Source organism: Geospiza fortis, unplaced genomic scaffold, assembly GCF_000277835.1.
Source record: "Geospiza fortis unplaced genomic scaffold, GeoFor_1.0 scaffold41, whole genome shotgun sequence".
In the NCBI taxonomy this organism is placed as follows: domain Eukaryota; kingdom Metazoa; phylum Chordata; class Aves; order Passeriformes; family Thraupidae; genus Geospiza; species Geospiza fortis.
In genome coordinates, this window is record NW_005054299.1 from 1,804,411 (window position 1) to 1,820,214 (window position 15,804).

At 35.0% G+C, this 15,804-nt stretch overlaps 1 protein-coding gene across 2 annotated transcripts in view; it reads right to left on the bottom strand.

Annotated features, from left to right (window-relative positions):
* Positions 1–15,804, bottom strand: part of SPATA17 (spermatogenesis associated 17) — an 87,662-nt gene that overhangs the window by 37,324 nt on the left and 34,534 nt on the right. For both annotated transcript variants that reach the window (XM_031060370.1, XM_005416149.2), the window contains one exon: positions 13,352–13,475. In XM_031060370.1, the coding sequence (XP_030916230.1) occupies positions 13,352–13,475 (124 nt within the window). The remainder of the gene's footprint in view (positions 1–13,351; positions 13,476–15,804) is intronic.

Consider the following 15,804-nt stretch of genomic DNA (forward strand, 5'->3'; position numbering starts at 1 on the left):
TATTGTACTTAATACTGCTTTTTCAATGGTAGGAAAGTAACTGTCTTGGATATTACCCCATACTGTGATTTCAATATTTTCCCCACCTTTAGTCTATAAGAAAATATGTAACGCTCCAAATTACCATAGATTACAAAAAAGTACCTCTGGTCTGCAGGGAGAATAACATATTTTTCTGTACCCATGCTCTTCAACACTAAGAAGGGCCTCTGTCAAAGCCAGATTTCAGGACTTCATTTCCAGGAACAATTTTCTAAAGTGACAAACACTATGGGGAAATCTGTGCTAACTGTTAAAAAAACTTACAGCTGAGTTATTTGCAGTACTGTCATGCTAACTTCCACCTCAATAAGACCAAAGAAATCTCAGGAGGGGATTCTGCTAATAGCTTCTTACTGACCTCCTTACATCAGGCCCTTCTGGTGAACGGTGGCCCAGTGGTGAATATGGCAAATGAGGTGTGAAAGCAGAGATATATTTTTTTTTAAGACGATGGTTCTGACTCGTCAGGGAAAAAAAAAATAAAAAAGGAAAAAGAAAGAGTGAGAAAGAGAAATTAGTTATACAATAGATATATTTTCCCCTGGAATTCTCTGCCTCAGACCTTCCATCATGGAAACCCAAGCGTGACCTGGAATATTAATTGCGTCAGGTCAAGCATACTGGCAAATGTACCATTTGTTACGCAGTCATCCTTAGCATTACATTAATATTTTGAATCCTTCTGCATTTCTAACACTCTATCATTTAGTTTCCTCCCAATCATTTTCTTATCTTTATAATTTATGCTCAAATATAAAGGAGGAAAAAATCATAAGGAAACAAATACTGATTTAATAAACATTAGCAAGGAAAAGATTTAGGGATTTTATAGTCTGAATTGCTTCCACCACTAATGCTGTATTTACTCAGTGTTAAAGAGTATCCATTTTTGTCTTTTCCTGTTTATCATTTCGATACAGAGAGCTCTTTCTATCTAATTTTTTTTCCAGAATAAAAGAAGAAAATTATTAAGGAGTTGCCTTGAAAGGTAACTATGAATTAAGGCAGCAGAAAAGAAATTGAAAGAAGGAAGGAACAAAGAAAGGAAAGAAAAAGATGCAGGTAGAATGGGAAAAACAAGGCTGTGTTGACTATGCTGGACAGTACATCAGAAAGATAGGTGATCCCAAGTGGTATAATAAATCCTGAGCAGTTTAGATTCTGCAACTTCAATTTATTATTTATTTATTTATTTATTAGTCTTCTTTCCTACTTCTTGGCTGAGCTTTTGAAGTCTATGTAAAAAATTGCCAACCAAATATGTTCTAAAATACAGCATAGCTATTGTACTGCAAATAATAATACACATGCAAAATTAAAAATTGACAAAGTTGAGCTGAAGATAAATTGCACGGATTAAATCAATAGAAAGTGTGTTCTGATATATTTACATATTTTTACTGTAACTTAACTAAGCAATAATAAAGACATGCTCTGTTTTAATTACTTTTTTCATATCAACTCTGAATGACTGAAATAATCAACATATATCATGAATATAAATGTTTAATTTAACAGTCATTTAATCTTGAAAAAAACGGCTTTGAGGGAGGAAGCTTGTGCAAGTGGTTGTCACAGTAAGAACCTAAATAAAGTGCTAGTTTCTCACTCTGGTCTTTTAATTTGGAGTTAAATGAGAAAGAAAAGACTTCAACAAAATAGGGGCTTAACTTGTAAATCATTTCTTGATCCATTGTATTTTGTAAAAAACCTAAGCAAGCTGAGAGGAGAGGTAAGAGATCTTTAAAAGCCATAAAAGTAAAAGCATGAAGGAGAGCTGTGAATGAAATATTTGCTAGAGATGGGATTGCTGAATCAACACTGACCAGTGCACTTCATCATAATTATCAGGACATACTACTGCCAGGGGATTTATAAAAATCCCACTCAGCAAATAATTGCCCTGCTGTTAGGAGATAGTTGGAGTGTTAACACACTGTCACAGTCCAGCGTTTAGTAAGATATTCAACATTCAATTACTCTTGCTGAGAACTAAAAGGAAACATGATCATTTCTCAGCTACTGCAGTTATGCTTCCACATGAATTCCAGTGTACAATCCTGTTAATCCCCAGATATATGTGCTCTAGCAGGGAAAAGAAATACCTTAAAACATAAATGATTCACAAGGAAATAAATGTTTATATAATGCTGCAAACACATCTGTAAAAGAGAAGGAATTTTAAATTTCTAAATAACTAGCTTTTTACAGACTTTCAGAATATTTCATGTTTAGTGAAAATAAAATGCCAAGAATTTATATGAGATTTGCTTTAGAAAGAATATCTATAAAAAATCTGTAAACACTGTTCTAGCAACAAGTATAAGACTATGTCCATGAATTCAAATTTGAAACATCAGAATATTTAAGCTTCAATAGAATGTATTCTACTAGCAACAATCGGCAATTCTTTAACTAATGTGAACAGAGTTTTGTATTAGCAATTAATAAATACATTGTAAAGTTTATGCAGATGTTGGAAAAATACCATAGTATGGTTTAACATTCCAGTTTGAGATAAAACTTCTTTACCATGCCTGACAATAGGAAGAATTTCACCCAGCTTCACCCAGCTTTATAAATGCAGGTTCAGTTCTCACTGAGCTAATGCTACTCCTCAGGCCTGATCCTCTAATCCCTGAAAAATATACTCTCAGGAATTTCATCTAAATAAGAACCAGAAGACCTAGCCTGTTAATGCACCTAAGATATTTTACCTTTCTTTGAGATACTGCTTTTATGAAGAGACTGAAGAATTCACAAATGAGTGATGAGTAGCGTATTTTCTTTCAAGTGGGATTAATTACCCGTCTTCTGCTTAATATATATTCTGTTTAAACAGAGTAATAGAAACATTAATTATTGTTATTCTGCCTTCAGAAAAGCTTGGTTCAGTCCTTTTCATCTGTGAAATGTTTGCTTGATATCAAAATAATTGTGTAATCACAGTTTAAATGCCCTTGTATAAGTAAACCAAGCAGCAATTTTATGGACTGTACAATGAGGTGTTAAGGAAATATTCAAGTGCAGTATCCTGGCCACAGACCATAAAACCAACCCCTAAACATGCAAGGCACTAAGTTCAATTGCAGGAAACAACACTGCAATTGAGTCTCCAAACAGGTACCAACCGCTTGGTCATTTAGGCATCAAGACAAAAGAGAAACATAATCTTCGTTTACTGCATGAAATATTGTGGCACAATATCCAAAACACAGTAGCCCAGCAGATGCAGAGGCATCCCAAAAATGCATCCACCTTTCATTGATTGTCTCTCTGACTGAGGCTTACTCTGTCAAATCTAATTCTAGCACAGGCTCTTGATGACTTGACTAGATCAGGGATAATAACTTGAATGAGTGAGTGATGGCATGGGAAACAATACTCTTATGATGAAGACACAATACAGGGACAGCACATTCAAAGTTCTCTTACTGTCTTCTCATTTGACTTCTGATTTCAAAACAAGCAGAAAAATACAATTTAATTGCTGAATGGCTTTATTTTAAAAACAGGAATGGGGAAATCCATTTATTGTTAAAATTTTCTCTTTAAGAAGTGCTAGGCTGAATATGGGATAACATAAAAATTATAAGAATCTCTGAAAGAAAGTTGCTTCTATAACCACCTTGAGTAAGTGAAAATTAAAGACCTTCGTCTGAAAAATAATCTCTGAAGGTGAATTTATTCTTCTGTGTCTCAATAACTGCCTGTAAACACACAAACAGTATTGAGGATACAATAATTTATCTTGTGAGAAGTTTTCAGAGCCTTAAAACACATACCAACCTATGTGATAGTACTTATATCTTTAAAATTAAAATTCCATCCATTGTCATAATGGATTTTTTTTCTACAAAAAAAATCTATTTGCAATTCACATATTTTCTAACTGGATTGAGAAAAATCCTTATCATTATACCACTTAGACTCTTCTAATTTGTAACATCAGAAGTTACCTGCAACATATCAGAAGAGAGGAGAAGCTCTTTGTATCAGGTAAAGATGGAAATCATATGAAGATTTCCTTTGTCAAGGACATAATTGCTAAATAGAGAATTGTTTTACTCCTCAAAACTACATAAGTGCAACCAAAACAATGTAACATTCTTTTCCTTGTGCCTTATGTCTGTTGCATTGTGCTTACATGTGAGTATTCCCTCACAGACATATATGCTGACAGATTTATTAAACAGTAAACCTATGGGATTAAGCAATGAGTAAAAACTCAGAATGTGGCAGAATGTTTAACAAAGCAGACTGCAATCAGACCAATAAACAATGAGGGGAAGGTTTAATGAACAGTCGTAGCATTGTATAGGGAAAGAATAATCAGGGGACAGAAGCATGTTAGTCTGATTACTAAAGGTAGTCAAAAATTAGTGGAAAAGAGTGAAATAATCAGAAAGAAAAACCCCAAAGATGAGGACTATATTAAAAGATTGTTGAAATGGAAAAACTGAAAGCAAAGCAAACAACAGATAGAGGGAAATGTACAGTATTTGTGATGTCCCTTGCAGAACAGACACAATTCCCAAATTAACACTGTATATTAGATACTAAACAAAACCACAGAATATTGAATAAACAGTGGAAGTAATGAAAGAACTTTACCATTATGCTATTCTGTTGCCTAAGAACTGAAAAACAAAAGAACTGGTGTGTGCATCACTCATCTTGAAGTCTCATTAAAGCAAGGATACCATCAGTGCCACTTCTTAATCAACAGGAAGGTTTGCTGTTGAGACATGCATGGTATTTTATCTTCATGACTTCTCCCACGCCATTCCTAACCTCTCTCTTATGCAATTATCTCTTACTTAGCATGTACTTCTCCTTAATATAACAGGAGAAAAAAATTACCTGAGCAAGGCCATCGGTCACACCAACTTGGTTAAATACTATGCATCAGCCAAATTTAAACCAGTAACTATTTCAAGAATGTCAGTGGAGTTCCATCATTTCTGAATGTAGCTTTGTGAACTATTTAGCTGATGTTGTGCTGTACTGTGATTTCCTTGGAGTATAGATTCTTTCTTAAATGTTTTACCATATCCTACAAACAGCCAGCATTCAATACATAACTCATTCTTACCGGCTTTCTGACCCAGCAGCAATCCAGCCCTTTTGCCACCCCAATTGACAGTCATACACAAAATGTGGTCATGTTTTTCTAAGATCTCAGCATGTACACTTTTTGATAGATCACACAGCTTGTCCTTTAAACTCTGCCATTAATCCTACCCACAGGAATTGAGTACAAAGTTTGTTGTCTAGAAAAAATCCACACAAATAGGGATTATGCAATTCAGATGCCGAAAAAGACTGTTTGAATGCAGGGACCTTCTAGCTAGTGGATTTTTAAATTACTAAGGCTGAAATGCTCAATACTATAATACATGGTAGATACAGAGATCTCACTCTGCTAAAATATCAAGCTTTGTGTGATAAGGCTAGTAACAAGCTCTTCAGAAGCATCTCTGAGAAATATTGCCATATCTACTGGGACAAATATTTAACAACTAAGTTTGCATAGGATCAATCAGAAAATAGCACTCGAACTTTACATTTTATTGTGTATTAAGCTCTTTCTAATAAGAGATTAATTTTTTGCATAAACTCTCATTTCTTTGAACAGTTAACCAGTTATAAAAAAAATGAAATTATTTTATAGCAGGAAGTCTTTAGGAAAAATAGAGTTTACAATACTGTTGCAGATAATGTTTAAAAGTTCATTCACTGATTATCTTTAAGGAATAGGAAGCGAGTATCTTGTTTTCTAGGTAGTGGGACAAAAGGAAAAATTATTGATTTCTGTTGGAAATACCTTCACTTACCACTTGTGCTAGGCTGACACTTCAGAGAAGAGTGAATGGAAGGGAAGTACTTTTCACTGACACCGGGAAGAAACACATCTGAAATAGTTCACATCCATGCATTTTGCATAGGAAATAGGTTATGGTGTCAGCAGACAGCACTTCTTCCATCCTCTAACCACAGTTACCCATTTCTGGGCAAGAAGATCACCACACTTACAATCTTAGTTTTGGCTTTGAGTGTACTTGTCCTCCCTAGGGAGATAACCACTATTTCCTGGAGAACAAAAATGTCTGATTGAAAAGAATATGAGCAAAACTGGAAAATCTATGGAAGTTGTAGTTTGTCACTAAATTATTTTGGCAGTAGGTGCACCAAATAGATTCTGAAGGTGTATTTTGGCTTTGAGCTCTTTCACTCTTTTTTACATCAACATGATAGTGTGTTGAGTAGCAGAATTACAGTTCTGTGTTCTCAAGATTAGTTATCCCAAAGGGCAAGAGCTGGACTCAGATTCTAAGAGAACTAGAGGTTTTTGATTGTGTGTGCAAATCACTTAAAGGTCATTTTTGGAATTTTGAGCTGGCGTTCAGGTATAATGTCTTTCAGAATCCCAAACAGCTCAGTTGCTGTCTTCTTTCAGTTTACCTTACTTTGTCCTTTTTTCTGACAGAAACATTAAGCAACACGACCTGAGATCCCTTCCAAGTGAACTGAGATGGTGTGGACAGTGCCCCATGAGGAACAAGATTGGAATGACTTTCCTGGAGTGAATGCCTGTGAATAGACTGATACATCTGGCTTCCAATGGGAAGTGTATACACAAGGAAAGCCTGCTAATTGAACATACCTGTCACAAGTACTGTCAGAAGGATATAATGCAAATTGTGAACCCTTTGGAAATCATATTTTATAAAAACAGAACACTGTAGCATGAAGTGCCTCACATACAAGTCCAATTTAAATGTAGCTGCAAGCCTGCCTGAGAACTAAGAAAGCTCACCCTCTTTAATTTAAATAGGATTTTTCATGGTACAAGCTTTGGAAAGTACTCAGAAACATCTGACTACTTGGCAGAGAAATGATGAGTGGATATTAAACACCCATGGATAGGTAGGGATGTTCATTGATTGGGGCACCTAGAATAAAAAAAAAATTGACTATTTTAGTTCATCTTCAAGAAGTATTAGTACTTATAATGAATGATAATTTCATCCCCTGAATGTTTTAGAGACAGGATAATAAAATTACAACAGTAAAGAGGGAGGAGATAAAATGTAAAAGGTAAGAGCTAATTCATTCTTCATGCTAGCTCAGTCCTTGGCCTTTCCTGAACAGACACTGCCAATAGTAACAAATTATGTATAATCATTTTGTGATGTGGACTGTTCACTCGGGACTAAGCTCAAATGACCAAACTTGCAGCCTTGTCTCTTAAACTGTGGATGTGGAGATCAAAGGCTAGGGCTTTATCCACTGAGTCCTCACCTTTATAAGAATAAAACTGCCAGCTGTCCAGAGACAGAGTGGATGTCAAACAGTGTCATTTTAGACCAATTGTTTTTCAAGTTCTTACAGGACAGCACATTAGGTTAGAGGCATATTAATCAGTTGTGTCTCCTGAATATTCATTAACCTGCTCCATGAAGGATTTTCTGGCCTTTTTTCTTTCTCGCTTAGAACATTAGACATTTAGACCTGAATAAGTGCAGTAACTTCAACAGAATTAACTCCTGATTTCCAGTAATATGAAAAGAGGACAAAGGCAGCATAATGTTTATGAATTGCCATCTCTGTAGACAGGAAAAATTCAATATATGACTACTTTAGCATTGAATATAATTGAAATTTAAAATATTTTACTCTAGGAACTGACAAATGCTAAATAAATATGGAAAAATTATAAATCGTTATGGAAACAATTGTTAAAAGTGATATTTTGAGATCTAAAATAAATACAGAAAATAAAAATGAAACTGTTCTTAGAAACAAAGGAGGTTTTTACTTCCTTTATATTCAAAAGCCCTAATACAGAATCCAGAGAAGTTTGCTAAATGGTTCCCATTAAGCTAAAATGGAATTGCTTATGGAGGTATACACAGAGAGAGTAAAAATGGAAAATTTTGGTTCTCATTGCTTATATTAGAACTTTTCACTGTCACTCCCTTGAGAGTAACTCATAGCAAACATTTCCTTCTTCCTCACAGAACATTATTCTTAAGGTGCGGTTTTGGGCCTTTTTCTAATGTTTTCTAAAGTGCTAATCTATTAAAGGGGTACTTTCTCACATATTTATATCTCCTTGGAAAGGATCATCTCAGTCAAGACTAGTTCCATTCAAAATACTTTCTTATTTAACAGGACCAGCTATAATATCCTTACAAGTAATTCTTTACAAAGCATTATTCCAATGGCAATAAATGTGGGCCAATATCAGCCACATAGTAGCCTTGGCCCAACACACAGATGGTGACACACTCAAGCAGGCACTGAAAAACAAACTACTGTGATCCAAAAAGAGAACTCATGTCTTGCTGCTAAAAGGAATGCCATGGTTTCTAAAACTTCTACAATGAAAAGAGCCTAGTATTACACATGGACTTTGTTCTTCCCTTGCAGGTCTAAATTACCAGGATCTTTTGAGCAGTATCTGTTCACAAACTGCCCAAGGACATCAGGACAAACTGTCACCTTGCTAAAGAGGGCTGAAAAGTGATGGACTTCAGTGTTGCTCAGAGTGGCAGAAGCAATCCCCAGAACCAGATGAAATTATGGAGAAAGAATAAAGCACTTCACAGTTGCATATTCTCCGGTGACAGAATATCAGAGACAGCAAAGCTGTGAAATGAACATGCATGAGCAAAACAACATTGCAAGCAGAATGAGTGAACCTGATCTTCCAAGGAAGAACAACTTGAGAACTAGTGTTAGTGCCAGATTTTTTAACCCACTCTCCCTGTCTAGGTTATTCCTTCTCTTGGTATGGAGAGGCGGGAATTGAAGGAATATGGAGGCAAAAAATAAATTGCTAAATATTACAAAAATAAAAAGTTGCACAGCTAAGAACTACAAGTCCTTCCACTACTGTTCCCTGGAAACTGAGTATTCTTGACAGTAATTATATTGCCCCATTGCTCCATTTTATTCCTCTACCCTAGGCCATGCTTTGGCCACTGTCAAAAATAGGATGCTTGGCAGAGAAGCCTTAAGTTTGATTCAGTCAGGTCTTCTAACTGGGGGCTAACAGAAAGAAGATGCTCTACAAAAGTCAAGAGTAGACATACACACATAACAGCATGATAAATTTTCTAAGGTCTCAATAGTTAAAGCAGTCAGATAGAACAGAAGCTCCCAGAGAACGGAGGAGCAGCATTAGCTCATCTACTCTCAGCATGATTTATCACAGAGCAGGAAGTGCAGCTGTAGAAGAGAGGCTGTGACTCAGTCTACCAGCCACAGCAATGATAAGCTTAAGTGATGCATGTATAAAATCCCACTATTAACAATGTACAAGTATGTTCTTCAATTGTGTGACAAAGCTTTCAAGATTTTGCAGATCAAAAGAAATTTGGCTTCCTGGACTAAGTGTACATTTATTTTATGTGACAAAAAGTAATTGTGTTTATCTGTTTAGAAACAAAAGAAATGAGAAAAGAGAATTAAAACTCTCTTTTAGTGCACCAGTAATGTTTGCTATAAAGTAAAAAACTATAAAGGGGAAAAATCTGTTGCTCTGCTGATTCTCTAATCCTCTCCTCAGTGACAGAAGAAAATGTAATAGCAGAAGGCCTTTTCAGCTGTGGTACTTGGAACACAGTTTCCACAGGGCTCTTCTCCTGAACTCAATACTTCACAGGACACCACTTCTGCTCTGTATTTCAGTTACCACTGGCTTCTGTTCCCCATCCCATTGTGGACTTGCAGGTGCTGATGCACCTGCTTCCATTCATTGAATCACCTCAGCATTGCTGCTTGCTCTGTCAGCAATGAAAGATACTGAAAACAACACAGGTCTGCATTCTAGCTTGATACTGGATCTCTGGATTTAGACTGTCATACTCCTGACTCTCATCACCATTTGTAAGACAAAAACCAACTTCAAAATTTATTGAAAGGCTGAAAATACCAATGACAGGAATCATGCAACCACATATTTCAACACAAGTGGGCTCTTCATCCCCATTTCTGCAAAGTGGCATGAATGTATTCAGTGCTTTTCTCCGTCGTTGACTTTAAAGGTCATCTGTCAGCACTTGGCAGGGGATGGCCCTCACTACAAATGTTGGCCTTGAAAATACGACAAAGAGCAGAAGTAAGAACCTGTTCAACTATAGTGAAGGTTGTTAATACAGAAAAAGGAATTACAAGGATATAGAATAATAATCTGCATAGGTAAGCATGTTTATAATGGAAAACCACATTTAATAAGTAGTTTATTTATTAATGACAATTTGGAAAAAAATATCATTACCACTGTAGTGGAAATAGCATATTGTGATTCTGGACTAATAAGAAAAACTTAATTATTTTAAGTTTCATGTGTCAATAAGAAATCACAATTCAGTTCATGATAAAACAGGTAAAAATGATGAAAACAAATTTTTTACTGGTAGGAAATTATGAGAAATATTCTTAACAAAGGCTTTTTTTATTATGTTCATCATAAAGTCAAAATTTATCAGCCTGATAAGGTAAAAAACACATAAGAAAATGATTGTGTTATATAAAAAATTTAAAACCAGAAATACAGAAAATCCTATTTTTAAAATTGAATTTGGTTTGGAAGTCACAAAGTTGCCACCACATAGAATTATTCCTTGCTGTATTTTACATAGGAATCTCTTGCACTAAGCAACCCAAAAGTGTTTTTTCTTTAAAAAGTAACAGTTAATGAAAGAAATAAATGCTTGAATAACAAGTTAACTCATGAAAAGGACAAAACACTAAATTAATCATAGCCATGCTATTACATCCATACCAGACATCCTTGTACATTCCTGACATCCACACTCTTCAGCTTTACTTCTTGAAAGTAAAACAATGTCAGCAATTAGGAATGAGCACACCTTGTATATAGATAAAGATATAGACATAGATATAGATAAAGATATAGGTATATAGAAATATAAACACACTTCTGAGATGTTGTTGTGGGCTTCAGCTTGGGAGAGAAGAATGAAAATTGACATGCCTTTCTTAACAAAAATTGAGGAGCAAAAACTCCTTAATTATTTTCCGTCAATAAATAAACACTTAAAACAAAAATATTCCAAATCATAAGACATATTAGAAACAGTTATTGCAAATAGCGATTTTTCAATGCTGTCCATATAACCTGGCTGTACATCTGCAGCCTTGATGCATGAGGTGGCTCAGCTCCATCACCGAATCTCAGTGCATATGGCAGGAAGGGGAAGAGAATGAAACTTTGGCAGGTCATCTCTATAGCTTACTGGGCTTTAGGTAATGCATGACTCTACAATAAATCCAGATTACCAATGTCCTCTTTTCATTTGCTATGTATCCTGCTTACAAAAGATATGTTTTCTTAACTCACTCAAAAGTGTTGACTTTTGCTGCCTGTTTCTACTGAGACGTGAATGGTCCTTGCTCAGTAATCCAATTAACTGTTCTTTAAAAGCAGCAAGATGTAGCTGTAGCCAGGTCAGAAGACCAGACATTTAGAGAGCAAAATGTCAGGCACAAAGCATCAAACCAGTAAATTCTGCATGAAAATAATTTGCCCTGTATCTTATCAAGATATCAAATTCTACAACTATGTGTACTTGTGGAATACAGATTCACAGTAAGTAGTTAACTTCAAATATATCTTTGATGATTTTCAAGTTGTCTGTAGGTTTTGCATTGATTTACATTTACTTATGTTTTGAAATACTACCTGCAAAAGAAGACAGCTCTTGGAGCTCAGTTCTCTCATAAAGAAAAACTCCTGTGAGCTCTGAGCCTCAGTATGCACAAACCATCTCAGCAAGCAAAACCAAGAATGTTTTTGTTCTGCTAGCTAAATTCTAATTCTGTCAAATTAGTAATCGAAATTCATCAGAACATAACAGTTACTGCTGCCCTCTACCAGCAGTCCTCCATGGCTGAAATGAGGAACTACTTGCCTTTCCTTAAAAACTGTTACAGCTTGCTAAGCCTGTATCATTGGAGGTGAACTGAGCTTACTAAAACCTTACTAGACCACAAGTCACTCCATGTCTCCAACCTGACATTTTTTGTACTCCAGGTAAGCATATTAAATGCATGTGTTTATATAAATTGCACTGTTCAAAACAAGAATTCCAAATTTTCTACAGTTTAAAACACTGTGCAGATTATTCTTAATATCCTAGATCTACATGTGGAAAAATAAATTATAGTGAGCTAATTTCAGTCATTAACTAGCTTCCTTGTCTAACAGACATTGAGAAAACTTTTTATGCTATTTTTTATTTATACTATGCTTTAAAAAAAAAACCAAAACATAATTTACACATCAAGTTTTCATAACTGAGATCTAGTTAATCAAACCACATTTCTATCAACAGGATATATCACAAATAATTCCCAAACAGAAGGGAAGATTAAATATTTTGTCATTAAGTGTAATTGTATTTTTCCTGCATTCTTTAGGATTAGCAGTTCTTAAACACAGATTATGATTAACAACTTTAAAAAAGCAAGCATTAAGTCCATACTAATATTTCATGTTAATTTCGTATCTGTACAAAGAACAATCAGCCACCAAACACTTATGGAGACAAAATCCTTTTATTTTTACGAAAGTTTACAAGAGGGGACTAAAAAAAAGGCAAACCCACAAGCTTTACCAACCATATCAAATTTATATTAGATATATCTACTGGTATGTTTACCTGTCAGTTTAAAGCAGCTTCCATAAGAAAGTTTGGAATAATACACCAGTAATACTGATACAAAATGAATTAATAATAATATTTAAGATGTATTAGGTATTTTTGAATGAAAACAATCATGCTAAATAAGCTGATTCAGGAAGTAGTAAGAAAAGCTCTAACTGAAAACCCACATTTACAATCTCTCCCAAAAACAAGCAGAACATTGCACCAACCTAAGCATTAGCTCAATTAAAAAAGGGGGAAAAAAATGAAATCCCTTCTCAGCTTAATAACTTGTTAGTTCTTGACAAGTGCAACAACACAACAATAAGCCAGTCAAAATGAGTTTTTAAAGCGAGGTTATGCCCTTCATGTTGTGTTATCACAGTGGCAGATCAAACTGCTGACTTGGACTCTTTCTGCCAGCAGTGCTGATGCTGCCTCTATGAGCTACTGTCACAGAATAGTCATGGTACCTGCTCTTGCCTATAGAAAAGCACTAAATTGAACTCGAAGTAGTGTCTTTGTGATATCTTTTCAACAAGTCATGTCCCATTCAGCCTGCTAGTTTATCTCTGTCAGGCTAGGGGCCCAAGTGGTTTGCATGAGCTGTCAGGGACAGGTCTACCAACCTGCTCAGTGCTAAGGAGGTAATGCGTCTTTCGAGCTTGGTATTTCTTTTCCTTTTCTTTCTTTTCCAGGTCTTTCATTTTCTCTTCATTTTCCTTCATTTCTGCATACTCTTGAAGTTCATACCTGTAATAAAATAAGTCTGCTAACTATATTATAACAAGACATGCTAGTCGTCTATTTTACTTTAACCCTTTCATAGCTTCACAGTGTTTTGTTCTTATATATTGGCAGTATACTGACACCACTGGAATATAAAATTACTGTTCTTTCAGTTCCACAGCAGTAGGATATTACATGGATATAACTAAGAAGAAATAGGATTAAAAGGATCAAAATTAGGAGCAGTATATAGGTTCACATTGCTTACAGCTTGATAAAATAGTATTCATGTAAGTCCTTTTATTTGCCTTTAAGTGTCATTTTACTTGGAATTTCTCTAAATGGAAGCTATTATAATATAAATATGGGTTGTTCACTTATGTTTCAGCTAGTGCCTTGAGGCACCTCCTGATCTGCAGACAGGGGAGATTTTATGGAATGAGAGAGGATAACAGACATGGGATAGGAGATGATATTCACTCCTGGATCCTTGAGTAAGGCTGACAAAATAGGCACAGAAGAAAACGGGATGGGAACCTTTCATGCACCCATTGTCCTTAGAAGGAGTTTCCATGGCATTGGGCTCCTTGCACAGTAATTTCTGCTCTGGTTTGATGAGAGCTGTAGAGGCCACCACAAGAGCCAGGAGCTGAACTGCTTCATGAAGCCCTGCACAACAGAGGCGTGCAAACACACAGAGCCATCTAAATGTGTGAGTCTGTGCAGAAAACCCGTTCATCATAAAAGAAATACGGAACTATACCTAACACCAGGTTTCAAAGAATAGAGAAAACTCATTATTTCAACTGAATGTTTACAGGAAAACTTGAACAGAGAATGGGCATAGATTTCCAAATCAGTGGTGGTGGTTTTTTTTTTCACAAAGCCAGGCTTGCCATAAATTATGCAAACAGTAGAGTGAATTAATATTCTATAAGAAACAAAATTCTGTGCTATTGTGCACAGTGCACGTGTATAGAATTTTTTGACCCAATTAAAAAAGGTTAGTTTGATTAACATTTGTTAATTTTGTTATTACAAAATGGCTAGTTCAAATTAACCTGTGTGCCAAAGAAACCAAGCCTATTCAGTCAAGCATTTAGATTGCTAAAAGGTTTAATTAGGTAAGTAAATTCTAGTCTCTATGTTTTCTAGTATGTGTATGTACAATAAAATAAAAAGAAAAAATATTATTCACATAACTAAATATTCATAATTCAAATATTCCTGCAAAACAGATTATTTAGAGAGGTCCACATTAGTAGTCTCAGTTGTTTCAATGAGTACCAAATAAGATACTGTAAGGACATGGGTCAAATCATGTCAAAATATGCACATGGGCAAGTTTGCTGATATGAATAATCCCATGGAAAAGTAATACTGCTCCCAAAAGTGTTTTTTTAAGATTGTGACTCAGACTTACTCTTAATATTTTAATTACCATTAAATTAGTTCATCAAAATATATAAAAGAGCAATAATTGGTTTATAAACATGAACACTTTGAAATCACATTCTTAAATACAAATTGCATTGTAGAACTTATATTTGTTTCATGCTCTCTTTAGAGATTTTATCAATTAAAATAACTGAAATATTAAGTAATTAAGCATTTTATTTCAATTGTAAAAGAAAAATGGAATTAAAAGAAAATACAGATCAGAAAAGATGCACAGGTATTTTTGAATCTTTGAAAATATTTTTTGTAGCAGTTTACTGTTAAAGGCTGCTAATACAATATTTCATACAAGGTTACTTATGAAGCATACTGACGTTTAAAAATCACCATGCTATGCTTTTGCAGCAGTGTAATTTTTTTTCCAACATAAGATTAAATTGCAAAATAAATGAATTACTTAGAGTGGCATGGCCCCCATTTTGCCACCCTTCTCTTGAAAATTGCTTATTAATATGAAAAAAGAAGTTGGAAAATAGCCTGTTTTACTTTATGCATAGCGTTCTGGGGCCTCAAAGCCTGCAGAGCCGGAGTAGCTGCACATTTTAGATTGTGTTGGCAAGCAGGGACGATGACCTTTCTGACCTGCATCTCAAGGCTATTATTAATCGGTAAGTAACCTGGTAAAGCCAAACAAATTTGTTTCCATTGAAAGGATCTCTATCTGTGTCTGAGAATTTGTGCTGTACCAAACAAACCTCATTAACTGTGTCCATTTTTGACAAAGAACTAGGAGTTGGAGAGATTGGCGACCTTTCTTTGTCCTCGAGGTATACAGATTTCAGAGTCACTACATGTAGGTACATAAGCATTTTTTACTAGGAAACTCTTTGTTCTATATCCATCAATCACAAACAAATGAATAGATAGACAATACATATGGTATCAACTTTGTTCT